General features: G+C 38.7%; 1 protein-coding gene across 1 annotated transcript in view; it reads right to left on the bottom strand.

The window, feature by feature from the left end:
• The window catches only part of exoc4 (exocyst complex component 4), a 280,178-nt gene that overhangs the window by 76,616 nt on the left and 175,722 nt on the right, over positions 1-27,840 (bottom strand). The window contains exons 14-15 of the mRNA XM_061715202.1: positions 1,292-1,428; positions 579-734 (exon numbers count right to left, since the gene is read on the bottom strand). Coding sequence (XP_061571186.1) covers positions 579-734; positions 1,292-1,428 — 293 coding nt within the window. The remainder of the gene's footprint in view (positions 1-578; positions 735-1,291; positions 1,429-27,840) is intronic.

The raw sequence follows: 27,840 nt of genomic DNA, 5'->3' as shown, positions 1-27,840 counted from the left end.
GACATATTTACTTTTTGTGTTTTTGGTCCAATACGGCTCTTTCAACATTTTGGGTTACCGACCCCTGGTCTACGATATTGCATTACAGGACTGTCTCAGAAAATTAGAATATTGTGATAAAGTTCTTTATTTTCTGTAATTCAATTAAAAAAACAAAACATGTCATACATTCTGGATTCATTACAAATCAACTGAAATATTGCAAGCCTATTATTATTTTAATATTGCTGATTATGGTTTACAGTTTAAGATTAAGATTCCCAGAATATTCAAATTTTTTGAGATTTGAGTTTTCTTAAACTGTAAGCCATAATCAGCAATATTAAAATAATAAAAGGCTTGCAATATTTCAGTTGATTTGTAATGAATCCAGAATGTATGACATTTTTGCATTACAGAAAATAAAGGACTTTATCACAATATTCAAATTTTCTGAGACAGTCCTGTGCATATTTTAATTATCGTTATCGTCACATGACCAGTATTTTCATTGCGTCTCGTCTCGTTTTCCTCAGGTGATAAAGGTTCATTGACGACGATATTTAGTCATAATGTTCGTTAACGTGTGCTGCGTGTACCGTGTGAAATCCTCCTCATCCTCCCTCTTCTGCCGGGCCTGTCGGGGTTGGGTCATGTTGGCCCAGTTGGGCAGGGACTGCAGTAAGCGACTGATGTCCTCGTCTTTAGACCAGGAAGCGCTGATTGTTAGTTTTTCTTCACACTGGACGATACCCCTGAGGACACGCACACATGCAGACAAAGTCAGCTTATTAAAATAATAATAACAATAACAAAATTCCAATGTTTTCAATGCATTTTACTTGAGTGCCCAGGAGCCACACGGTGAGACCAGAATGACAACATCATGCAAATATTCAACCCAACATTTGCAGAGCAGCAGCATCTATTTAGTGAGACTGGCTGAGAGACGCTTCCTCGTGTTCAAAAGCAAACATACTGCATAAACAAACACAAAGCGTGAGTCCTGGCAGCCTCTGCCGCTCTCGTCTTTATTGCTTGGAGGGGCCCAGGGAGACGTGGTGACCTGTGACACGGTCCAGATGGACTCCCAGCAGTTTATCAGTCCTGTCTTGTCTCTCGCTCCTTCCCCTGTCCTCCCATATTCCCCCGTTTCACTCTGTATCCGGCCAGGTGTTGCCCGGGCCTCGGGAGAGCACATATGTGCACGTTTTGGAGCCAAAATGTGTCTGCATGTGCATTTGAATATGTAATCAAAGCTTTATTTGCAGCTGACAGAACTGGGAGGCGTCTTGACCTCCTCTCCGTTTACCTGTAGGCCGTGTTGCAGATTTCCTTGTACTCTTTGAGCTTGTCGCAGACCATCTCCAGGAACTGGTTGGAGTAGGCACTCAGGTCCTGCATCAGGCTCATTAGATCCTGGATAGACTTCTCCACAACCACCGTGCTCTAAACGCAGAGAGAAGGACAGAGCAGTGATGAGTGCTTTCAGATGGAAATAAAAAGTGTTTAATTCAACTTAAAAAAAAACACCAGAGCACAAAATTACAAGCAGGCAGAGAGGTATGGGGCTAGAACAGTCTCATAATTCACAAATGCACACGCCGATCCACAAATGCACAGGACAATTCACACGTATGTAGGACAAGATACACAAATGTATTTTTGATGCACACACAAATATAACCTGATTTACAATAGGCCTGTGTTGAAAAAATCGATTTCCCAATTCTAAATCGATTCTCATATTAATTCCTAAAAATCGATTCATATGTCTAAAGATCGATTTTTTTTAATATATCTTTTTTGGGGGGGATTTTTTTTTAATTTATAATGTTTATAAAATTATTATGTTTATAAATTTATATATTTTTTTTTCATCATTACATTACAACTTTTGGTTATTTTTTTGTTTATCCCCAGAAAAGGAATGTTTTGTTGGACACGAGAATAACTGCTGCCATGTTTTTGCCTTTAAATATGTTTAAAGGTATGAAAACATTAAAGTGTTAGCTTATAATTGCATAAATTGTCTATATTTCATTACTTTATACACTGTCTTGGGGTTACATTTGCAAAAAATGCTAAAAACCAAATGATCAAAAATTAAAAACCAAAATAGACCGAAAATGGAACAAATAAAAACGGAATGTGGGAAAAATTAAAGCCGATTTCATCCGTCTCTGTTTCCTCCCTGGATCTGTTTGGTAATTCTGACCCACATGATGTTTCTGAAAGCAGTTCTATCAGCATTCTGGGAGCTGCAACAGCTCAAAAAACAGTTTTAATAACACTAACCCAAATCAATATCGGAATCGAAACGAATCGGATCGAATCAAATCTTGATAATCGATTCTGAATCTTAAGAATCGAATCGATTCTTGATATTTGAATTGATCCCCAGCCCTAATTTGCAAACGTTTTTTTGTCTGTGAGCTGCGCTGGATTTGCGTGTTACTTTTGTGTGTGACAAGATCTCCTGTCCATCCCGTGTTGCTGTCTTGTTTATTTATCTTTATTCCACCAACTTGAAATATTTCATCACTTTTCTAAGGAACGACGCGAACGCAGTTCAAACAGCAGGTGTATCCGCCCCTTTAATCTGATTGGTTTACGAGTAAATCGTCTCCCACGTGGGGTGCGCTCTGATGATTGGCTGGAACAAAGGAAGACATCTGATTGGTTGCGGATCCTTCCGTGTTAAAAAAAACGTATTTGTGAATCAGGGGACGTCAAACGCAAATCCAGCGCAACTTACAGACAAAAAACGTTTGTAAATCAGGTTATATTTGTGTGTGCATCAAAAATACATTTGTGTATCTTGTCCTACGCACGTGTGAATTGTTCTGTGCATTTGTGAATCTTGTCCTGTGCATTTGTGGATCGGCATGTGCATTTCTGAATCGTCGTGTGCATTTGTGAATTTTGTCCTGTGCATTTGTGAATTTTGTCCTGTGCATTTCTGAATCGGCTTGTGCATTTGTGAATTTTGTCCTGTGCATTTCTGAATCGGCGTGTGCATTTGTGAATTTTGTCCTGTGCATTTGTGGATCGGCATGTGCATTTCTGAATCGGCGTGTGCATTTGTGAATTTTGTCCTGTGCATTTGTGAATTTTGTCCTGTGCATTTCTGAATCGTCGTGTGCATTTGTGAATTTTGTCCTGTGCATTTGTGAATTTTGTCCTGTGCATTTGTGGATCGGCGTGTGCATTTGTGAATTATGAGACTGTTCTAAACCCTTACTTCTCTGCCTGCTTGTAATTTTGTGTTCTGGTGTTTTATATTTGTTATATTTGTATGCATAAAAAATACATTTGTGTATCTTGTCCTACGCACGTGGGAATTGTTCTGTGCATTTGTGAATCGGTCTGTGCATTTGTGGATCGGCGTGTGCATTTGTGAATTATGAGACTGTTCTAGCTCCATAGAGAGGAGGTGGAGAAGATTTTATTCTGGTGTCAGGTTGGATCCATTCAGCCGGCTGCAGCTCCTCCGCATGTCACACGCACCCAGACTGACGACCCAAGTCCCAACACCGTTAGACAATTGGATGATTCTTTGTGTACGAGTGAACCAGAGTGAGTGCATGTATTTGTTGTTGTTTTTTTAAACTTCTGTGCCGTGTGTGTTCTTGAGCGTAAAGTGTGTGCGTGGGTGTGAATGTGTCGCGGTGCACCCGTCACTGGGAGCCGCGGCGGGGCTGTGACAGCAGCCATTACAGATTAGCCACTCCTGCGTGACTAATAGCCGGCCCGGGAACCGGCGAGCAGCTTCATATCCCCAGTCACACACACACCACGCAAAGTTTTCAAAGTACACACCTCTGAGCAATTCAAAAGCTAATAGATGAGATTACAACTCAGAATCTTCCAGTTTGCTGGTTCCTTGTACTTAACCGATGTATCTTACATCTACCAATAATTGTGATAACTCACTATTAGTCTGCGATAGCTCTGCTGCACCCACGCTGGAAATGGAATACCATATCTCTTCATGAGAAGCCGATAATTAACCCAATTTCTTCTGCTTTTATGATTAAATGTGGACTTCCACTGTCTGGCACGGAAATAGAAAAATGATAGGCAATGGTAAACTCCAGAGGACATGAGATAATGTCTCTAAAATCATTGGACTACTGACTACCTGACAAAACAGCCCACGGGCTGCAAGACTGACTGGTTGACTAAGCGGTCAGCGGCACAGGAGCACCACAGGGAGCCGTACTCGCACCCTTTCAGTTCACTCTGTACACCTCAAACGTTCAGTGATAGTGAGAGTCCTGTCATCTGCAGGAATACTCAGATGAAGCTGCAGTTGTTGGGTTCATCTCTGGTGAACAGGAGACTCGGTAGTTAGTGGGAAGGGAAAATGAACATCATCTTGACTGTCAGATACTATTCCATCATGGGAGAAGAGTAAGAGTTTAAATGCCTCAGGGTTTATCTAGACAACAGGATGGAGTGGAGATCCAACACTGATGCACAAGAAGGGACAGGGCAGCTTCACTGCTCTATATTATTCTTAAAATCAAATCAAATCAAACTTTATTTATAAAGCACTTTTCATACACAGGTAACGCAAAGTGCTTTAGATAATAAAATCAACATTTAACATTGAAAAACTCTCACTCTCACTTAAATACACACACACCCTCCCCCTCATAGACATTAAAACATAATCACAATCATCATAAAAGTAAAAAAAACATCATGAATAAATAAATACCTATATAAATGAATGGATTGACACTGAGGTGAGAAACCATATCTTGGGGATCTGTTACATTTTTAGCGACCCAGATTATATAAGATACATTATAGATCCCTATAAATCGGTGGCAGGGAGCACAATTTCACCAGCAGTTATCAGTTGGGGTAGAAGCATCACAACCAGTGACTTAAATATGAACCAACTGATTGAGAGAACTGATTCGGTTCTCAGACAAGCAGAACTAACATTCTTAAAATAGACCGTTACATTCTTAGCTACTTAGATTGAATGAAGGTTGGTGGGATATGTTATTTGACATCCTTTAAATATGGAGCAACCCTGTAATTTTCTCGATTTCTAGTGTCAATTTCTCCTTTATTCATTCTGTAACAGGCCTGAATGCATGTACACAGAAATGCAGACACAACACCGCTCCAGAGCTGTGGCCGTACACATGCAGCACTAACCACGACCACGTCCCTGCCAAGGGAGCAGCTTTAATATCCATGTATGATCCCTGTCAGTGCCAGGGCGGGAGAATTAAACAAGCCCTGCAGGAGAGCTAGGTGTTAAAGAGTTAATGCTGCAGCTACAACGTTGTTTCCAAAGAAGAAGAGACCATGTGCATAATGTCAAGACACAAAATAATTAAGGAAGGAATTTGGCACATTTGGGGGGGAGTTGAAAGAAATGCACCAGATCAGGGGTCAGCAACCGAAAATGTTGAAAAAGCCATATTGGACCAAAAACACAAAAAACAAATATGTCTGGAGCTGCAAAAAATGAAAAGTCTTGTATAAGTCTTAGAATGAAGGCAATACATGCTGCATGTTTCTATATTAGTTATAACTGGGGGAAGATTTTTTTTTCATTATGCACTTCGAGAAAAAAATCGAAATGTCAAGATTAATGTTGAAGTACAATATGGAGACAAAAGTTGAAATGTCGAGAAAAAAGTCGAAATTTCAAGAAAAAAGTCGAAATATCGAGAAAAAAGTCGAAATATCGAGATTAAAAAGGAAAGGAAAAAGGAAGAAAAAAAGAGAAAAAAGAGAAAAAAAAAGAAGAAAAAGAGGAAATAGGAAAAAAAAGGGATTTGACATATACTTTTTCTAAAGAAAAAAAAAACATGTTTACTTTTGACTTTAAAAAAAGTTTAAAAAGACCGGACAAAAGACCAGAAAAGTGCTTTAAAAAAAAAAACAACTAACTGCATACATTTGAAACATTAGAGGTAAATAGTGAGGGAGGTCACCACTGAGAAAAGTTAATATTTATTAACTCAAAACTGCAACAAATCTCGTAATCTCAACATAAATAACACACTGTTTATTATATTGTACTTACTATGTTTATAGTACATTTATTCCGTTTACAGTACACTTGTTCAGTTTCTTTTTCACTGTATTTTTTTTATTATTTTTCATACTTATAATTTATCTTTATCGTTTATTTAGTCTGAGTTCATGTTGTCCGACTTTGAGCTGCTGTAACACCCAAATTTCCCCTCTGGGGATCAATAAAGGACGATCTTATCTTATCTTATCTAGCATACAATATCACTACACAATTAACAGATTCCACTTTTAAACTTTTATACACATGATACAAGGACAAAAAGCAAAACTGAGCGGTGTCTTCACACACCTGCATGACAGAAGAAACCATCCATAATGAAGATTTGGAGAGACGTGGCTGATTCCCCCGGCTAGAGAGGAGCTGGACGATCCAGCTCGTTATCAGTTCCCTGTTCAAAAGCAGGAATCCACGACGGCCCATCGCTGCAGATGGCCCGGTTCGTCTGCACGTCACGGTTACCGTCAAGTTGGTGCAACATATGCTGCCATCCTGACAACACTATTTCCAGGGGATGTCTTATTTCTCAAAGTTGTTTTGCACTGCTAAGCTGACAAACCAGCAGTCCAGATCTTTCACACACTGGTGCAAAATAAAATAATTGTGGCGCTAAAATCATAGACATATATACGTAGACGCCGGATCGAGTGGTTTTGCCCGTTGCTGCGATACGTCAACGTCGCTGCCATATTGGATGTTCAAGACTGCGCTGTAAGCTAATTAAGCTGTAAGTAAATGGACTTATTTTCATAAAGCGCCTTTCTACAAAGAAATGTACATTTTACGTCTCATTTATTCATTCACACACGCACTAATATAATTGGGAAACAGTTAGGCACCAAATATAATATATTTAATTCTCTCTGATGGCAAAAATAAGAACTTTATTGATCCCACATAGGAGTAATTCATGTTACATCAGCTATAGAGAACAAGGTAGTGCCGAAAAACAATATATCCCCCCTCACAAAAATAGAGAAACATATTTTCTCATCAACCAAACATGTTATTTTATTGTCTGAAAAATGGTTCAAATGTTATTTTATTGCCTGAAAAATGGTTCAAATGTTATTTTATTGCCTGAAAAATGGTTCAAATATTATTTTATTGTCTGAAAAATTGTTCAAATGTTATTTTATTGTCTGAAAAATAGTTCAAATGTTATTTTATTGTCTGAAAAATGGTTCAAATGTTATTTTATTGCCTGAAAAATGGTTAAAATGTTATTTTATTGCCTGAAAAATGGTTCAAATATTATTTTATTGTCAGAAAAATGGTTAAAATGTTATTTTATTGTCTGAAAAATGGTTAAAATATTATTTTATTGTCTGAAAAATGGTTCAAATGTTATTTTATTGTCTGAAAAAATGGTTCAAATGTTATTTTATTGTCTGAACATTTTTTCAAATATGTTATTTTGTTACTTGAAAATTTTAAAATATGTTTTGTTGATGAGAAAATATATTTCTCTATTTTTCTCATTTTTGTGAGGGGAGATATATATTGTTTTTCGGCACTACCTTGTCCTCTATAGCTGATATAACATGAATTACTCCTATGTGGGATCAATAAAGTTCTTATTTTTACCATCTGAGACAATTAAATATATTATATTTGGTGCCTAACTGTTTCCCAAGTATATTAGTGCGTGTGTGGATGAATAAATGAGACTTAAAACGTAAATTTCTTTGTAGAAAGGCGCTTTATGAAAATAAGTCCTTTCACTTGTATTAGTTTACAGCGCAGTCTTGCCACATCCAATATGGCGGCGACGTTGACGTATCGCAGCAGCTCCATGGGGCGGATACGGATACACGTCTATGGCTAAAATGACAAGGTCTTCAAAAAACAACAACAATTGAACAAATCTGAATAAATGGGTCCTGGATCCAAATCAACATCAAAAGTGAATTATTTCTAAGCTGAACCATGTTCCACCTCTGGTGTAATTATCAAACACATGTGTCTTTTGCTTTTTAGGTGATCCTGCAAAGCAACAAACAAAAACATTTAACTAAACACGCACCCTGTTGTGATGATTTAGATGTTATGATTCGAGGCGACACTAGGTCTGATTATCTGCATGCTGCCAGAACTCCAGACATAAAAACATCTAATCAAGTTCCACCATGAATTAAAGCCCCTGAAATAATCTGGCACACAAGCACACTTTGCTGTAGTTTCTCCGTATTTCATGCAAGTGCATATTTAGCACACTGCGACAGAGTCAGCGAGAGGTAAAAGGTCACACTCTGAATGAAGAGTTCAGCTGCGGTGGAGATACGAGAGGTTTTCTGAAAGGCAGGGAGGTGTAAGTGAGAGTGAAGCAGCTGTAGATGCAGCTGTCATCTGTTGTTACGGCAGCGCTGGAAACGGCACAGCGGCGTCTGCAGAACCACGGCGCTGACGGGGAAGGATCTTCAATCGCTTAGGAGAGATAAAGATCGCTTCTGAAATGTTTTTGTCACAAGCTGCACCAATGAATCGCTATTTAAAAACAGGCATTATAATAAACTAGAGAAGTCTTAGGGCCTGTCCCAATACTCCCCCTAGCCCTCGTTTTCAGCACTACCCCTAAATTTAGCGCGTTCCCGTGAGGGTAGTGGTGTCCCAATTCCTCTTTCCACCTAGGGGTAGTGACCAAAAGTAGTGTAGTCGCTATGAATCTGTCCCTACGTTTGTAGGGTTTTCCGATGCACACTAGCTGACCTAGGGACAAAAACATTTCCCAGAATGCTTTTCGTCGTCATTTGCGGACTGAATCCAAAAAAAAAAAAAAAAAACATGGCGGACATTTCTTATTTTTTTGTGAATAAAATCAATGTTTTGAGTTTCTGCATAAAAATGCGTTTTGATTACATTTCTAGCGAGAAATATATATTTTACTTTCATAATATTCACTCAGTGAATGTACATAATCACTGGTTTTCCCCGTTGTTGCAACCTCGCTGGAATAAAGGCTGATTTATGGTCCCGTGTTACACCAACGCAGAGTCTATGGCGTAGGTTACGCGGCGACGCGCACCGTACGCCGTACCCTACGCCGTAGGCTCTGTGTTGGTGCAACGCGGAACCATAAATCAGCTCTGGAGCAGGCAGGCAGAAATCCCAAAATTTTCGGAGCAAATTTCTTAACAGGCGTAGCTACAACTGTTAGATTTCATCTATTAAACCAACATTTATCTTCCTAAATGATTTATTTCAGCCAGCGGTAATTCTCCACAGAGAAAGAAAGTAGGGCTAGTGAAGAAAAGTAGGGGGTGTATTGGGATTGGGCCTTAGATTACAGAAGATGGATAGAAAACAAAATAAAACAAATACGTTTAGGTTGAAAATAAATTAAATAACAAAGATGGACAGATGGTTTGACATTCAGTGTGGACAGCTGTACATAAGTTGAACATTCAGAGCAGAAATTAGTGATGCACCGAAATGAAAATTTGTGGCCGAAACCGAAACCGAAAATAATAATAAACACTTGGCCGAATACCGAACAATACCGAACATGGTTCTTCAGCAGTTTTTCATTTATTTTGCCAATTTTTTCACCATTGCATAAATCAAATACATTTGATTTAGGCATGCTTTTCAAAGAAAAAAAAACTTTTACAAAATTACAAGGTAGAAAATATTTATTGAACATAAAAAACTGAACATTTTTTAATTTCCCAGCATTATGTTGTTTTGGTTCCACCTCCTGGTGAATGTTGGTAAAATTCTTATGGGGTTAGTTTTTGGTTGGCCAACGATTTATGTAGTGCGCAACGTTACGGGACGGAGCGGCCAGTCTATTTCCTTATATTACAACGCCGTTATTAATTGTTCGTTTTTTTTCCCCACTTATTCCACCGAACACCGAAAGTGTTTTTTTGCCATTTTCGGCCGAACAATTTACCGGTAGGTTACCGAACAATCGGTGCATCACTAGCAGAAATCATCATAAATCATTTTTGAAGCACACCAAGTGTGAGCATATGTAAAATGAAGTTAGTTTTGAGCCTCATAAAGCAACAAAAAAGACCACTTTAATATGATTTTGGAATAAGCCTGACTAAAGAGAGTAGAAAAGAGCAGGCGGAGCGTGACAGATGGATGGGACACCTGGACAGGTGATCACACTGATAAAACAGACTTTACACCGTTTCTGAAAGTTCAAAAGCAACAAAGTTAGTAAATAAAACGAAATTAATGAAGTGTTAGACACACTTTTGTGAAAGGTAAAACAATACGATAACCCTGGCGCAGTGTTGCACATTTTAAACTTTAGTTTTCAACAGTTACTATATCTGCTCCGACAGCTGCGGTTCAGTTGATTATTGAACATATCTCTTCAACTGGAAAGCATTCATTGAATAAAGTCATGGCAATAACTCTTGATATATGGCAATAACTGGTGCAAGTTATTCTGAGCCGGATTCAAGCCGCCACATTTGCAAACCCTAAGAAACATCTACGGTGATGAGAACAGGCGTCTATTACGGATTATTTGCCTCCTCCTCCTCCAAAACAGCCCGATTATGATGCTCGGAAGGGTTCAGGGTCTACTTAAGGAAAAGAAGAAGCATGACTATACCTTCTGCAGAAAAGCCAGTATAAATAGAGTGCATTAATGTGTATTTAACTTTGTAAGAATTAAACTGTCTGGTTATCCCGTATTAAAGTGGATAGATTAAGAGCATTCACAGAAACAACGTTCTGGAGTAGACTGGATTCTTGTAACAGCAAGAACGATTACTGCAAATCAATAAAAAACACAAAGCATCGTCCTTAAGAGACTGTCAAGCAGCAAAAAAACATATTATTAAGACATTATTGATGCAACATTATTATGGGATGATGAATTCATAAAAACAAATGCTTCTTGGGATTTTTCAATATGCGGTTGTTTCTCAGATTCATAATGAAAACTGCCAAATCGATAAAATTGTGCGAAGCAAAAAATAATATTAGATTGTCATGGTCAAGAAGCAAAAAAAGAGAATTATTACACTGTTTGGAGGATATAGAGCAGGGAACATAGCAGGCCATGCCGGTGAACGGTGGAAGAGTAAACAATGGATACCCGATCCATTACTCCTGCTCTAACAAATGCTCCTGCACTTGGCTCCCTTGTCTAATTTGCTCATTTAACACAGCCATTCGTCTTAGGCAGGAGCAATCATTAAAAAGTAATCAAGGGACAGATTGAGAAAGGGAGGGCTCCGACAGAGAGAGTGAGAGTGCTGGGGAAAGCGAGTTCTGCTCCATCTCCTCTATCTTTCTTGACTGTTACATACGAGTCTCGTGAAGGCTTCTCCATCTTTCCCTCCTCTCTCTCTTTCTCGTGTATCAAGCTTTAAAGGTCAACATGCTGTGGGATCAAGTTAAAAACACCCATGTTTCTTACTTAATTCTACATGGCGGTATTTTATTACCCTAAAAATGTGTCTTGGTTGCACTTTGCCTCTCCTCTTTTACATCATTACTACATGAATACACAGTCATCACACAAAATTAGACGTGGGCTTCGCAAATGGATGTTGAAATTCGCCGGGGTAAAGTGCTGTTTTGAAATGAAGAACATGGCTTTAGTGGTTTAATGATGGCAACAAGGCAGAGCTGGCGCCGAGAGTGGATATCAGTGGAAAAACCCTCCCGATGCTCAGTCATCACCACAGAAACCTCCCTGAGTTGGTGCTTAAAGCGGTTATTTCCTTTGGTGGAGTCATTACTGCAGCGAGAGCGCAGGGATGGAGACGATGTGGTCGAATTCTGGTGGCTTTTATCCCTTAAAAAAAAATAAAAGATGGTGAAAATGACTGCGTTTACATGCAGTCCCTTTTAAAACCCGAATATTGGCAATAACCCGGTTTTGCACGGCCATGTAAACACCAATAATCACTTTGAATAACCCGAATTTGCTCATATTCTGGTTTTTAAAAACCCGAATATGACCTAGGGCTGGGCGATATATCGAGATTTTAATATATATCGATATATTTTCAAACGCAATATGGTACGAGACAATATCGTTTATATCAAAAAAAAAAAAAAAAAAAAAAATATATATATATATATATATATATATATATATATATATATTTTTTTTTTTTTAATGATTTTGATATAGCTTATTTTGTGACAAATTGACTTGAATGTTTTATTTGAGATTTGCACAAATGTTTTGTTATTTGCACAACTGTCAACCTCAGTGGAAAAGTCTGCCTGTTACTGTCTACATTGTGTATTAATTGCACAGTGTATTTTAATTTAATTGTTATGCAGGAAAGGGATATTTGTTTTTATTTTATTCAAGAAGCATTTTTATTCTATATATGCAGGCAGTTTATTTTTATTTCATTTGTTTTATACATTTTGATATTGTGCAGACCTCTGTTAATAAAGGAACCTGTGTGACATTTGGCACGAGGCTTTGTATTAAAACTGACTGTTTTTTTAAGGGTTTGCCTCAGAAAAAAATGAAGCTAACAGAGATGCTATGCTATAATGCTTTGGGGGAAACCCCAATTATGTCACAGAAAAAATATCGATATATATCGAGTATCGCCATTCAGCTAGAAAATATCGAGATATGACTTTTGGTCCATATCGCCCAGCCTGAATATGACCCCTGGGTTACTCCTTTTAAAACCTGAATATTGGGTCATGTAAATGCCAAATGGAATATCCCCATCAAACGGAACATGAATTTGTTTTCTGCACATGTTCTGTTCACAAGGAATCTTGGTCTTTTGAGTCCAGGAAGTTCTTATAAACACGGAGAAACAAGACCAGGAGGAGACTAATCACTTCATAAATGTAATGAAGGATATGAACATTTCTGCATTTGTAGACGGTAGAAAGTACCGGGATAGAAGATTTACAAGAAGGTGAGAGAAAAGTTGCGCGAAGCAGAATTTGTTTTGAATTTGGATACAGGAAGAAGAAGCGGAAATTACGGGAATTGCGTCATCATGTTCTCCGTGCGTCGCTAGTTTGATCCAGATATCCAGAATGATTAATTACCATGTAAACGGAATATTCCCAATGTTTCAGTAACCGGAATATTAGCAAAACCCGAATTTTGACTGCATGTAAACGTAGTCATTGACGGCATCTGCTGATGATGGACTTCTCTTAGGAGATGTCCCAGAGAGCTAAACTCATCCTGTTATATTATATCATGACTTATAGATATATCACACATCCTGTAGTGCCAGAGAACAGAGGAGGGGCTGCTCCCTGTGTGAAGGTTCGATAGGAAGGTCATTGTGCCCAGGTTTTATCCATGAACACCTCACCAACGTGCTCATCTGATCATGTTTTTTCTGTTACAATCTCCACAGTTTGGCCCCTTCAATGGTGGCAAACGTGCTGTTGTTGAGAGATAAATATGACATGGCTGAAACCCCTCCACTTGTTCATGGATTCACTTCCTCCGTTCCTTCTTTGGGAAATAATGTCCATTATGTGAAGAGGTTCATAGCAAAAGGTTTCTGCTCCTGAGCTGCCAGACGTGCATCTCGCCTCGGCCTCTCCTCTTTTATTTATTGACACCACAGTGAAGACCTTTTGTATCATACCTGCCTACAGGCGATGTTGTTACACCTCGGACTAAGAATGAGCTTTTTAACACCCAGCCATTTTGAATCAACACGCTGACCAATCAGAGCAGCCTGGACTTAAAGAAACAGGTGCTGAAGCTGATGTGTGAACATTTTATTGTGTTAATTAATTCTAAAATACCATCAAAATAAAACTACGAACCTGTAAATGAGCAAATAAACTCATTAATGATGGCTGAAGACAATATCTTCAAAAGAAAATAACTTTAAACGTGCATTAAAACCACCAGTTTTCTTTAGATACAACTCTCTCATTAGTATCAGTGTCTTTGAAATCGGCTCTGACTTGTAGAACAAAGACAGGTATCTCCAGTCCAGCTCTCCCTGCAGTCACATGCTCTTCCAACCTCTTCTCAGAGACAGAAGGTCACAGACTTACTGTGCAGGATGAAAATACCCAATTGGTAGAGAGATAAAGGATACAGGAAGAAGAAGCGGAAATGACGGTAATTGCGTCATGATGTTCTCCGTGCGTCGCTGGTTTGATCCAAATATCCCAAATGATTAATTACCATGGAAACGGAATATTCTGAATGTCTCAGTAACCGGAATATTAGCAATAACCCAAATTTTGACTGCATGTAAACGTAGTTGGATGTATTTGAACAGTGTGCATGACAGATCCTAAGACTTTAATTTGAGTTTACAAAATATTTATTTTTCCACATTTCTCCCCATCTTTGTCTTTTTTGACGGTTTTCTTTTACATGTAGCAAAAGTGGATCTAAAGACTAAACTGGTTTAAAGACTAAACCAGAGGAAACAAGTTAAAAAATTGATATTAAGGATCTTTGTTATAACATTTCGTCTCATCTCGTCCCGGTCAACAAAAATGAAGACACAGTTTTTATTTTGTAATCTACATTTTAGCCTCATTTTTATTCCTCTACGATATTGTATTATATATTTAATTATCGTTTTTGTCACATGACCAGCATTTTCGTTGCGTCTCGTTTTCCTCAGGTGATAAAGGTTCGTTGACGACAATATTTAGTCATAATTTTCGTTGACGAGCTTGAAGGGGAAAATAAAAAAATAAAAAAAAACAGGTTACAGATAAAAGTTAAGTTGAAAAAAAAAGAAAAAAAAGGACAAACAAACAAAACTTTGACTTGCACGCAGTGAAAAGCCGTGCAGCCATCGGCAAGAGAACATGACGTTTCTGGAAAATGTAGTCTGTAGTCTATCAGGGGCGGAGACACGGGGACCTCAGGTTTGAATCGGATCATAGATTTTTCTTATTAAAATCATAGCCACCCCCTCCCCGCCGTCCTCTGGAGGTTTTGCAGAGGTCAGAGTGTTTAACCCCGTGCTCTCCGCCGTTCCACTCACACCCTGACCCCAAACCGCTGACACGTGTAATACCTCTGCCGTGCCACTCCGACGCTCGGCCACGGGTTGCCAGAATAACACGCCGTCAGCAGCGTTTACAGACAATTGCACACCCACACACCGTCAGGAGCACATGCTGAGATAACCTCTGTCTTCCCCTTCTCCCCCGCACACACCGTGTCCATCTCCCGGGTAAAGAGGAGCTGGGCATGAGTGGGACTTTGTCTTGACAGATCATTCATCATCGTCAGTGTGCAGCCCTTCTACAAAGACTCCCCCGACACTCGCCGGATGGCCCTCATCCTTGTGCCTGCTGGAGCACAAAACATGCCTCTTTGTTTCTGCATGCATGTAAGTGAGTTGGAGTTCACGCTGAAGTCCTGACAAGTACTGTTGTTTCTGGCAGCCCGTTTCATTTTTAGTTTTAGTCTAGTCTAGTGTTGTCCCGATCGATCGGGCCCGATCACGGCATTTTCAAAACATCGGTATCGGCTAAAAAAGTATCGGGACATACCTAGTTATTAATGTTTTTATATGAAATCGTTTTATATATCGTTGCATTTAACGTCACTTCCGGCCGGCCAGAAGTGACAAAGTAAGCAAAACTAACATGGTTTACATGTTTGAATTGTGAAATCTTATATCTGTTCATGTTGCTTTAAGCTGCTGCTATTCATTTCATCCATTCAGAATGTTGCACTAAGGTTAAGCCAAAAAGTATTTTAATTTTCTTGTGTTTGTGAGTTTGACTGGATGTCATTCAACTATTCCGCTAAATACCTCATGTATTTTTGAAAATTTTTGTAAATATTTTGTAAATATTATCCTTTTTTTTTGGTGTTTACAATTTTTTTTTCTTTTGTACATACTCTTTTTCTACTTTTTATATTGCTCTTTTTTATTATTTAACTATTTATTGGTTATTTCTATTTTAAATCTTTTGTATAAACCGTTGAGAGCGTGTGTGTGTTTTGGCTGCTGCACGACTGAATTTCTCCTCTGACAGATCAGTAAAGTCTTCTATTCTATTCTATTCTACCTCTTTTAAAGTTAAATGTATTTATTTTTGTTATTGCACTATTCTGCACTTTTTGTTTTAGTTTACAATTTCATGTTTTTACATTTTGTGGCACCAGTGCCGATAAACTTTGTTGAAATAAATGTCCATGTTGTTCTCCATTGGACAATAAAAGAAACTTGGGATAATTTAGTTTTAGTCCTCTTTTTTCTTTTTTTAATCAATTGCCGAAATGTATCTGATCGGGAAAAAGTATCGGAAATGTATCGGGAGCCAAAAAAAGTGATCGGATCGGGAAAAATCGGGATCGGCAGAAACTCAAACTCAAGAGTTCGGGAGCTAAAAAAATCCTGATCGGGACAACCCTTTGGGTCAAGATATCATTTTGGTTTTTATTAGTTTTAGTCACATTCATTCTCCTTTTAGTCGTGTTAAGTTTCAGTCGACTAAAATTCTGACCATTTTAGTCTTATTTTAGTCAGAATTGTCCATTTTAGTCTAGTTTTAGTCAAAGATTGTATTTAGCCAAACCCATTTTACAATTCAAACAAGGTTATCTTATTATTATATTATTGTTAACTTATACACTCAAGAATACATTCATTCCAGATACAGAAGACTCTAATTTGAGTTTACAACATATTTATTTTTCCGCATTTCTCCCCGTCTTTTTCTTTTTCGACACATTTGGTTTTCTTTTACACGTCTATGTAGGAAAGTGTATCCAAAGATCTAAAAACTAAACTGGTTTAAAGACTAAACCAGAGGAAACAACTTAAAAAATTGATATTAAGGATCTTTGTTATAACGTTTCGTCTCGTCTTGTTTTGGTCAATGAAAATGAAGACAGTTTTTATTTTGTAATCTACATTTTAGCCTCGTTTTTATTGGTCTATGATATTGCATTATATATTTAATTATCGTTTTTGTCACATGAGCAGCATTTTCGTTGCGTCTCGTTTTCCTCAGGTGATAAAGGTTCGTTGACGACAATATTTAGTCATAATTTTCGCTGACAAAAGCAACTTTACTGAGTCAGTAACATTTTCCCGCTGCTCTATATCGTGTTTATATTTGGAGGCACCGGTCATTGGAGAGCTTTAGGGGGAAAATAAATAAATAAACAAATAAAAACAGGTTACAGATAAAAGTTAAGTTGAAAAAAATAAGAAAAAAAAAGGACAAACAAACAAAACTTTGACTTGCACGCAGTGAAAAGCCGTGCAGCCATCGGCAAGAGAAGCCCATCATCATTATTATTTGTTCTTAGATCAAATCCAGTAAAATGAATGCAACATTTCAATGCCCCTGTACGCCATTAAATGATCCATTTCAGGCTTGAGGAAGTAAAGCAATGAAAAGCAGCTTTGATAATCCTAGTATGGTAAAATCAGCATGTCGCTGTAAAACAAATGCTTGCATATGACCCCTGGGCGGAGAAAATTGAGTTATCAAAAGCATACAGTTTTCTTTCGGTTCAAACACTGCATTAAAATAGACACGCGGTATTACGACCCGTTCTTTTTTTTTTTTTTTTTTAATTTCCTGGGGTCCTAATGAAATGTCTGTGAAATGTCTCGGTGAAAACGCCACCGTTTCTTTGCTCGTCAGTGTCGTACTTTTTCTCTTTCTTGTCACATGCCACTTTAATTGCCTGTTCCTGAGCCGTGTCAGATTGTTGTCTTCACACACTTTTGATTTATTGTTATCCTTGGCTGCTAACTTTTGAGTGGGGACATGATTTAACGCCAGCGCTTCATGGTGGGAGTGAATGTAAATATGATTTTGGACACAAATTAAACCCAATGACCAGTACTCGAGTATAAAAAAAATAAAAAATCAGGGGGATGGTGGATTTTATCATATGGGGACAGAAAATTTGTGCTGATTACAAATAATATAATATATTACAAATAATAGCACTGACCAAAACACCTGCAGAAATACTGCAGGAATGACATAGCAGCAGTTAAATGCAGCCTTCTGTAAGCTTTAAATATCCACTGGGCTTACATCAAATACATCAAAACACAACAATAAAAAACACTTTTCTGAACTTATCAATATGACTCTGTCCTTCACAGGATAAGTAAAATGGATCACTGCAAAAACTCAAAATCTTTACAAGAATATTTGTCTTATTTCTAGTTAAAATGTCTCATTTTAGTAAAAAAAATCTCATTACACTTAAAACAAGACTCATCACTGGAAAAAACAACAATTTTCACCTGTTTCAAGTAGATTTTCACTTGAAATAAATAGAAAAATCTGCCAGTGGAACAAGATTTTTTTGCTAAGAAGATAAATCTTGTCCCACTGGCAGATTTTTCTACTTATTTCAAGTGAAAATTTACTTGAAACAGGTGAAAATTGTCAAATAAGTTATTTTTCTGGTGATAACTCTAAATGTTGAAATATCAGTAAAACCACATTCATTGATGAAATGACATAAGGGATGGAAAGGAGGGATGGCAGTTTTACAGGGGGGATGATTTGGACCGTTTTTATTTCAGGGGGGGATGCCATCCCCCCTCATCCCCCTCAACTCCAGTACTGCCAATAACACTCAAAATATGTTGGAAAATCTGAGCTCACGTCCTCACAAGCCAAACGGAAGACCTGAATGACAATTTTATTCTCAAATACTGACGTCTAAGCCAACAGGAGGTGAAACTTAGGTAGGTCAGCTGTGTAACCGCTGCTAATAAAGCAAAAAAAGCAAAAACGGCATGGGATTGAATTAGAAAATTAAGAGTTTGAGCCAGTACTGTGATGAAGCAGAACCCTGCAAATGACCAAGAGTAGCCGGCTGAGTGAAGCTGAGATGTCTGAGCGATTAAAAGATGCTCAAATATCTGCTTACAAGCACAGAAAACTTTATCCTGCCCTCCCCTTTAAGTTCTGAAAGTGATCTAATTGAGACATGAGGGGCAATATCACACTTAGATGATTACAGATGGGCTTCTATTGTACCCTCCCCATTCTCATTCATGCACAAAAACAAATGCACAGTGAAATATGGAGCTATTCTGCATATGCTAATCTTGGGAATCACCCTCGGGTTTAGATATGCCATCTAAATCCCTATGGGGATTATAACTTCTTTTTAATAATCATTGCATGTTCCCCTTGAGTTTGTATCCACCTGGTGAGGTAATAATCCTTTACCGGAGGAAGTCTGAGGGACATCCTTGCCATCTTAGATCATATTGGATCAATTATTGTCAATTATTATAAATTATTCATAAAAAAAGATGGATTAAGTCGTCTTTGATTCGTGCAAGTACATAAAAGTTTGCCTGCCAGACTGAAATGCAAATCATAATGTAGTTAATGCATCCTGCGGAGGGTGTATGTTCCTCTCCGTGCCCCATTAGGCCCATTTGTAAATAGCACATTACCTCTAATACACACAGATTTACACAAATGTGCTCACAGCTAAAGTAAAGACGACTCATTTGCAAAACTCAAACCACCACCAACTTTCTTTGAAAATCCGAGCTGCGACTTTCATTCAGACCAAAGGCGGTGTTTGTCACGGAGCTGACATTTCGACTTTCAACATCCCCTCCAACCGACTCACAGGGCGGAGATTATGTTTCCTTATCCTGCAGGACTCCGTCGGTACACGACGTTGGACCTGTAACACCCTCGGCAGCAGCCGCTCGGGCCGCTCGCGTCGCTCACTTCAATGTCGTCTCATTCACTAAAAGCGGGAGATGAAACACGCTCGTGTATGTTTACGGCTAGATTATATAACCGTTGCATTAGTTTGAACATATATAAAAGCTACGAGCAAAGCGCAGCTGGTGTCACACTGAAGAAAGGAGAAGAAAAAGGGGAACATCTACATGGCGGAGGCAGGTTTGGGGGCCCGGGGGATCCGGCGGACGCCTCGGGAGGACGTGCATGTTTGCTGTGAGATAACCACAGTTACACCTGAAGCAGTGGAAAAGCCTTTCAAACCAGCCAGACTTTTTTACTATGCGTGCCACAAGAGATCAAATAATCTCCAAATAACAATATTTTTACACTATTAAAGACAATTTTGGAAGGAAGCTGAGGAGACTAATTTTGAGAGTCGGAAGACACCGTTTTGACAATAAGGCGGTTCATTCTTTCATGGCTCTCTCTCTCTCGAGGTGTGTAGCACCCAATAATGTAGTACGGTAATTTCCTGAAAATGTAATAAAATTTGCACTTAACTCAATCGAAAATGTAATAACATCCAATAATGTAATAACTTCACCAATAATGTAATAACATATCCTGACTGATATTGTAATAACATTTTTACCGATAATGTAATACCTTATTACATTATTGGGAATTTATTACATTTTCAGGTGGGCCTTTTTTTTTTTCTTCTTTTTTTTCCAAAACTGATAATGTAATACTTGACAGATAATGTAATATATATGTTCATTTTCAGTCCAGAGTTCTACATTTTGTGCTTTAAGTATCTAAGAATGTTATATACACTGGATTTGAAACATCAGAATGACTATTGGGTTAAATTGCAGACTTTGAGTACCATGTAATAAATTCCCAATAATGTAATAAGGTATTACATTATTGGCAAAAATGTTATTACAATATCAGTCAGGATATTTTATTACATTATTGGTGAAGTTATTACATTATTGGATGTTATTACATTTTCGATTGAGTTAAGTGCAAATTTTATTACATTTTCAGGCGTTATTACATTACCAGTTAATTATCACATTATAGGGTGCTACAAGGCGGTTCATTCTTTCATGGCTCTCTCTCTCTCTCTCTCTCTCTCTCTCTCTCTCGAGGTGTGTAGCACCCTATAATGTAATAATTTCCTGAAAATGTAATACAATTTACACTTAACTCAATCGAAAATGTAATAACATCCAATAATGTAATAACTTCACCAATAATGTAATAAAATATCCTGACTTATGTAATACCTTATTACATTATTGGGAATTTATTACATTCTCACGTGGGTCTTTTTTTTTTTTTTTTCCAAAACTGAAAATGTAATACTTGACAGATAATGTAATATATATGTTCATTTTCAGTCCAGAGTTCTACATTTTGTGTTTTAAGTATCTAAGAATGTTATATACGCTGGATTTGAAACAACTTAATGACTATTGGCTTAAATTATATGGAGCCAAATCAAGGCCAAAAGTTTTGCTAATTTGAAAATAACATTTGAACCTAAAAATTATTTTTTACAGTTTCAATTATTTTTTTTTTCAGTATCAGATCTTTTTTTCAGTTTCAGAACTTTTTATTTCAGTTTCAAATCTTTAAAAGAAGTGAAACTGAAAAAAAAGATGTGAAACTGAAATAAAAAGTTCTGAAACTGAAAAAAAGATCTGATACTGAAAAAAAAAAATTGAAACTGTAAAAAAGAATTTTCAGGTTCAAATTTTATTTTCAAATTAGCAAAACTATTGGCCTTGATTTGGCTCCATACAATTACAGACTTTGAGTACCATGTAATAAATAAATAATGTAATAAGGTATTACATTATCAGTAAAAATGTTATTACAATATCCGTCAGGATATTTTATTACATTGTTGGTGAAGTTATTACATTATTGGGTTTTATTATATTTTCGATTGAGTTAAGTACACATTTTATTACATTTTCAGGCGTTATTACATTTTCAGGAAATTATTACATTATAAGGTGCTACAGGTGTAAAAGTGTCAACTGGATGTTTAGACACAGCCTATTTCACGACAGATAACGTAGAACCGGGCTCCAGAAAGCATGGGAAAATATTTATATTTATTTTACCGAGAATAGGAACAATTTTACAGAATTTAAACGGCAGTGGTGCAGTTTCCTCTCTGAATCTCTATCTAATGGGGTTATTTTTTCCTCTCTCTCTTTTTAAACCTGATTGCAAAGGTGGTGCTCATCTCTCGGCATGAAGGAGCACCGTCTGATGTTCATGTTTGTACAACAACTGGCTGAATCGCTCCTTTGCAGCTTTGTCCCCACTCCCACTTTTGTCCCAATCACGGGGCGCAGCGGATGCAGCTAACAGGTGTATTGTGTGGTGATTGCTGTGTTTGCTGATGGGAACTGGGAGACGAGAGTCTCCTTAATAAAGAACGTTCCACCACCACCTTTCCCGCTGTGTGTGTGTGTGTGTGTGTGTGTGAGTGTGTGTGCGTGACGGGGTTGGGAAGGGGCAGCAGGGAGCCAATCAACAAGATGCGATCAGCCCCCCGACAAATAAACATTGCCTACACATCATCACAAATCAAAAGGTCAGTGTCATTACAGTCATCGGAGGTGGAAGTGCGTGTGCATGAGCAATTAACCCGCCCGCGTGCGTGCACACGTGTCTACCTTCCTCTCTTCGCTAAGCTACATGTGAATACAAATTTCCAAAAGGTCAATATCATTAGCGAGCCATTGGCAACTGTGATATCTTGCAATATAGCAAAGCTCTCCGGCGGCGAAACAATGAGCCGATGAACCCGGTCCTCGTCTGGGTTCCCGGTGAGTCGTGTTTGCAGACAAACAAACACCTGAAATCAGGCTAATGCATGCAACGTGCGGGGAACAAATGCTCGAGCGCATAAAAGGACTGGTTAGCGGCTATTGTGTGGAGACGCCGGGGGGACGGAGCTAAATGATACTTAGCTGGAAAGAAAAGCCCAACGTGCTCCGTAATTACGGCTCTGGTGAGCTCTCGGCTAATGAAGTAAACAAGCCGCCTGCAAACAATCTATCTCCAGCACGACTGTCAGAAACACGGGCAGAGACTCCGACTGGGCAGATCGGTCTGCACTTCCCCCGGGGATCAGGAAATGTGTTCACCTGGGTGACATTTTGAGTGTCGCTGGGCTTTGCTGTGGATGCATGTGCACACGGTGTGTGTGTGTGTGTGTGTGTGTGTGTGTGTGTGTGTGTGTGTGTGTGTGTGTGTGTGTGGGTTGCAAAGAGAGTTTGTACACAGGTTCTACCAAGATTAATGGAGCCAATCTCCAGAGCTATCCAGCAGAGTGACCATACTCTCCCTATCCTGTTTTATTCCCGTGTTCTGCTCCCCATCTCTCCCTACCGCTCCACTCCTTTCCCTCGATCTAACTCTAATTAAATGAATCAATCAGTGCAGCGCGAGGCCGGACAGATAGCATCGCACCGCTAGGGTTAACGGCGTGTGTGTGTGTGTGATACTGTGCCACTGGAGGGAGAGAAAAAAACAAAAGAAAGGGAGGAAAAACAAAATAAAATGGTCTGAACCGGTCAGAAGGAACAGAGCAACACAAAGATCAAACAAGCAGGAAGGAGAGATGCTGAAAAGACAATAATTACTAGTCTATATTCCAGTTGTCTTTAGAGAAAGAAAGGAGCCTGAAAGAGGGAAGGAAGGAAGGAAGGAAAGAAAGAAAGGAGCCTGAAAGAAGGAAGAAAGAAGCCTGAAAGAAAGAAAGAAAGAAAGAAAGAAAGAAAGAAAGAAAGGAGCCTGAAAGAAGGAAAGAAAGAAAGAAAGGAGCCTGAAAGAAGGAAAGAAAGAAAGAAAGAAAGAAAGAAGCCTGAAAGAAGGAAGGAAGGAAGGAAGGAGCCTGAAAGAAGAAAGAAAGAAAGAAAGAAAGAAAAGAAAGAAATGAGCCTGAAAGAAAGAAAGAAGCCTGATAGAAGGAAAGAAAGAAAGAAAAGAAAGGAGCCTGAAAGAAGGAAAGAAAGAAAGAAAGGAGCCTGAAAGAAGGAAAGAAAGAAAGAAAGAAGCCTGAAAGAAGGAAAGAAAGAAAGAAAGGAGCCTGAAAGAAGGAAAGAAAGAAAGAAAGAAAGAAAGAAAGGAGCCTGAAAGAAGAAAGAAAGAAAGAAAGAAAGAAATGAGCCTGAAAGAAGAAAGAAAGAAAGAAAGAAAGAAAGAAAGAAAGAAAGAAAGAAAGAAAGAAAGAAGAAAGAAAAGAAAGAAAGAAGAAAGAAAGAAAGAAAGAAAAGAAAGAAAGAAAGAAAAGAAAGAAAGAAAGAAAGAAAGAAAGAAAAGAAAGAAAGAAAGAAAGAAAGAAAGAAAGGAAAGAAAGAAAGAAAGGAGCCTTTGAAAAAAAGAAAGGGAGGAAAAACAAAATAAAATGGTCTGAACCGGTCAGAAGGAACAGAGCAACACAAAGATCAAACAAGCTGGAAGGAGAGATGCTGAAAAGACAATAATTACCAGTCTATATTCCAGTTGTCTTTAACATTACGGCTGCTCTGGGGACTTATCAGCTCAGGATTTGCTATCACACAGGACACATGAATGGACATTAACCTTTCCCACTGAACTATACGCACCCCTGCCCGTCCCTATCTAATCCTCCTACTGGACAACACATATACGTCTTCTGTCAGGCCCATATTTCATATCAAAACTATTCAATATATATAAATATATACATAAATTATGAAGCGGTATGTGACACCACTCCTACTGTGTGATAGGAAATCGCTGCTTATATCATTACTTATTAACCTCTGTGCCCAGACTGCATGTATATCTTTTATTACATGCTGCTTAGATAAACATATAGGATAATATCCACTATCCTCAACTGTTGTGCAGCGTTTTTCCATAAACTCACTTTGGCCATTTCTGCGGCTGCGATATGGCTGATAAAAAGCCACTTGATTTATATAAATGTGTTTAATAACGCGGGCCCGGGACAAAAGTTATGCCATGGAAATGCATTCATAAATATTCAGTCCTCGCTGCAGACGGAGGCAAAAGTCAACCGGGGTTGACCCTATCCCACGAGTCGGAAAATAATATCACGCAGTAATGCTTCATAATAGTATTTTTGACCTACAGGTAAATACTATTAACAAAAACAATGAAAATTCCTCTCTAGTCTTTTCATTTGGGAAAAGATGCACTTCTCTTAGGGACTATACTGTTGAGTTATGGTTATGGTAACCATACACTAGATGACTTTAAAACTTTACTAATATTGTTAAACGACTACACTACATCCCATCACATATACAGACAATACAGACAGGTCACAGATGTGAGTTGGGAACCTTGCAGAGTAACTATGCACTACTACAAGTAAAGTTTGCATGAGACAAGACGAAAAATATATTATCCTACATGTTTATATTCTGTTGTGAGGCAGAGATGTGGAAACTACTGGCTCAGATTTTATTGATTACATCCTCACAGCGAACAAAACAGATCATTCATCACAATTTTCCAATCGCTTAAACTAGTTAGTTGCTTCAAAAGTTAGTTCTCACTTTCAGAGTTGATAGTTAAATCTATAACAAGCAGCAAAAAAATGCAGCAGGATACAAGTAAGGGTGTTTTCACACTCTGCCTTGGCTTACCGTTGCTGTATACTTTGGCATTTATTTCCTTGATGGAACTAACAATCTCTGCAATGCGTAGTCTCTGATTAAACGTACATGATGGATTCTCATCTACGGTGCTAATCTTTAGCCATCAGATAAACATAACAGAGATAAAGTAGCCCTGTAGCATCAAAGTACCGAACATTTCCATCGGTGCGTCCGAAATGCCATACTAAACAGTATATACTAAAAAGTATACTTAAGTACGGCACACTTTTGAGTAAATATCAGTAATATGCATTAATTTGGACGTGCTATTCAGAGCGCACACGTCACTTCCTGTCGTTGGGAGGAAGTGACGTGTCACAGCAGCAGTAGCAGCTGTTACCATGGTAACAGCAGCAGTAGCAGCACCGCTCCGCTCTTTCTCGTTTATTCTGGCCGAAACAAGATGACATTACAGGACTGTCTCAGAAAAATTGAATATTGTGATAAAGTCCTTTATTTTCTGTAATGCAAAAATGTCATACATTCTGGATTCATTACAAATCAACTGAAATATTGCAAGCCTTTTATTATTTTAATATTGCTGATCATGGTTTACAGCTTAAAGGGGACCTATTATGAAAAACACGTTTTTTCTTGTTTTAACATATATAAAGTGGTTTCCCCTCACCCTGCCAGCACAGGGGGAGACAAAATACCATGAAATTCTGCAAGCTCTCTGACCCCCGCCGGACAGAGTCCCCCAGTGTCACGTGGTTTTTTTTTTTAGCCGATTAGAATCTGCTCCCGTTGTGACGTAACGACAGGAGCAGATTTCCATAGGTTCAGCCTCCGCTGCTGAAACCAGGCCCACAACCTGCTCTGGAGCAGTGCTTCCTCCAGCCAGTCGGACGCGGCGCCGCGGCGGAGCGGATCGGGTTAAATCATCCAGGGTTCCCGGGTGGTTTGGGAGCTGGGTCCTCGGAGGTCCGTCCCAGGCTGGACCAGCTTCACCCTCCGAGATTTTCAGGCAAATCTGTCGGTTTGATCCCCGGTAACCGACGATGTGCCGCGGATGCGCTCCGGAGCGGATCTGTGCGCCCGCCGTGGAGTTGCGGCGCCCGTCGCGCAGCATCCGCCGGGCAGATCCGGCTGAAATTCCGCTGGTCGGTCCCCGGGAGTCCCTGCTACCAGTCCAGGCCGGTTCCTGCGGTCCCGGCTGGTCGGAACCGGTCAGATTCCCCCGTTAAAGCCGCGGTGATGCGCGCTGCCCCAGCAGCGCTGCTCCCGGGCGCCCGGCGTGGCTCCGGGGCCAGCGTCAGCATCCGCCGGGTAGATCCGGCTTAAATAGTGCATAAATGTTATTTATATACAACTCATATTTTATTTTTTTAACAATAAAGTTTCCATTTGTGAAACTTCAGTGTTGGGATTTATTTACAGGCTCGGGCTGCTCTGCGGAGCAGGTTTATTCTCCTCCCCTGCTACACGTCATTCAGGGAGCCAATCAGCACAGAGCCTCATTATCATACCCCCCCTTCCCTAAAAATGAGGCGCAGAAAAAGAGGTTAGAAGCGGTAAAACTAGTGACAGGGCCCACAGGCTGGATTTATGATTTATGTAGAAAAAACAAGCTTTAGATTGTTTTTAAGACATTCAAGGCCTGTTTAAAATATACATTAAATGCATAATAGGTCACCTTTAAGAAAACTCAAATATCCTATCTCAAAAAATTAGAATATTCAGGGAATCTTAATCTTAAACTGTAAGCCATAATCAGCAATATTAAAATAAAAGGCTTGCAATATTTCAATTGATTTGTAATGAATCCAGAATTTATGACATTTTTTTTTTTTTTTTTTTAAATTGCATTACAGAAAATAAAAGGACTTTATCACAATATTCTAATTTTCTGAGACAGTCCCTGTATATAATATTATTATATACAAATATTATAATATTAATATTATATAATAATATTATTATACACAATATTATACTTATGACATATACGTATCTGCGCAGCACTTAGCAACCAAACACCGCTGCATTGCATTGTGGGAAGTTTCTGCTTAGCTAGTGTCCATCAATCCATACTAATAAATTTCTCCGGAATGAGTATGGATAGTACATACTATTGAGTACGTACTAATGTTTCGGACGCACTAAAAAATCTCACATACTGTTTTTGCTACTCATTAGGGTGGAAGTATGGGATTTCGGAAGCAGCCCATGTCTTCGGCTGGTGCTGCAGTCATGTGTCACTCAAGCCGTACAATAATTGGACAGACCGCCCAAGAGCCACATCTTTAGGTCTCTGCAAGTTTTCTCAGGTCTCACCAAGACAATCAGCACTGGCTACGTCAAAAGGTTTGTTTTGATCCAACAGAACCTCCACATGCCGACACCGACACACACACGCACGATGTTACACTGGATTTCATTTTTTCCAAGTCGAATACAAAAACACATTCTCAAATATTTTCCTCCAATTACGCATAGAAGTGTGCTTCAGCGGTTGCAGTGAGCAGATGCCTCTATAAAATTTGATTCCCTATGGTTTCCCATATTTGG

This window comes from Cololabis saira, chromosome 23 (assembly GCF_033807715.1).
Source record: "Cololabis saira isolate AMF1-May2022 chromosome 23, fColSai1.1, whole genome shotgun sequence".
Classification (NCBI taxonomy): Eukaryota; Metazoa; Chordata; class Actinopteri; order Beloniformes; family Belonidae; genus Cololabis; species Cololabis saira.
Note: the sequence above shows the minus strand (reverse complement) of the source record. Positions and strands in the feature narration are given on the sequence as shown.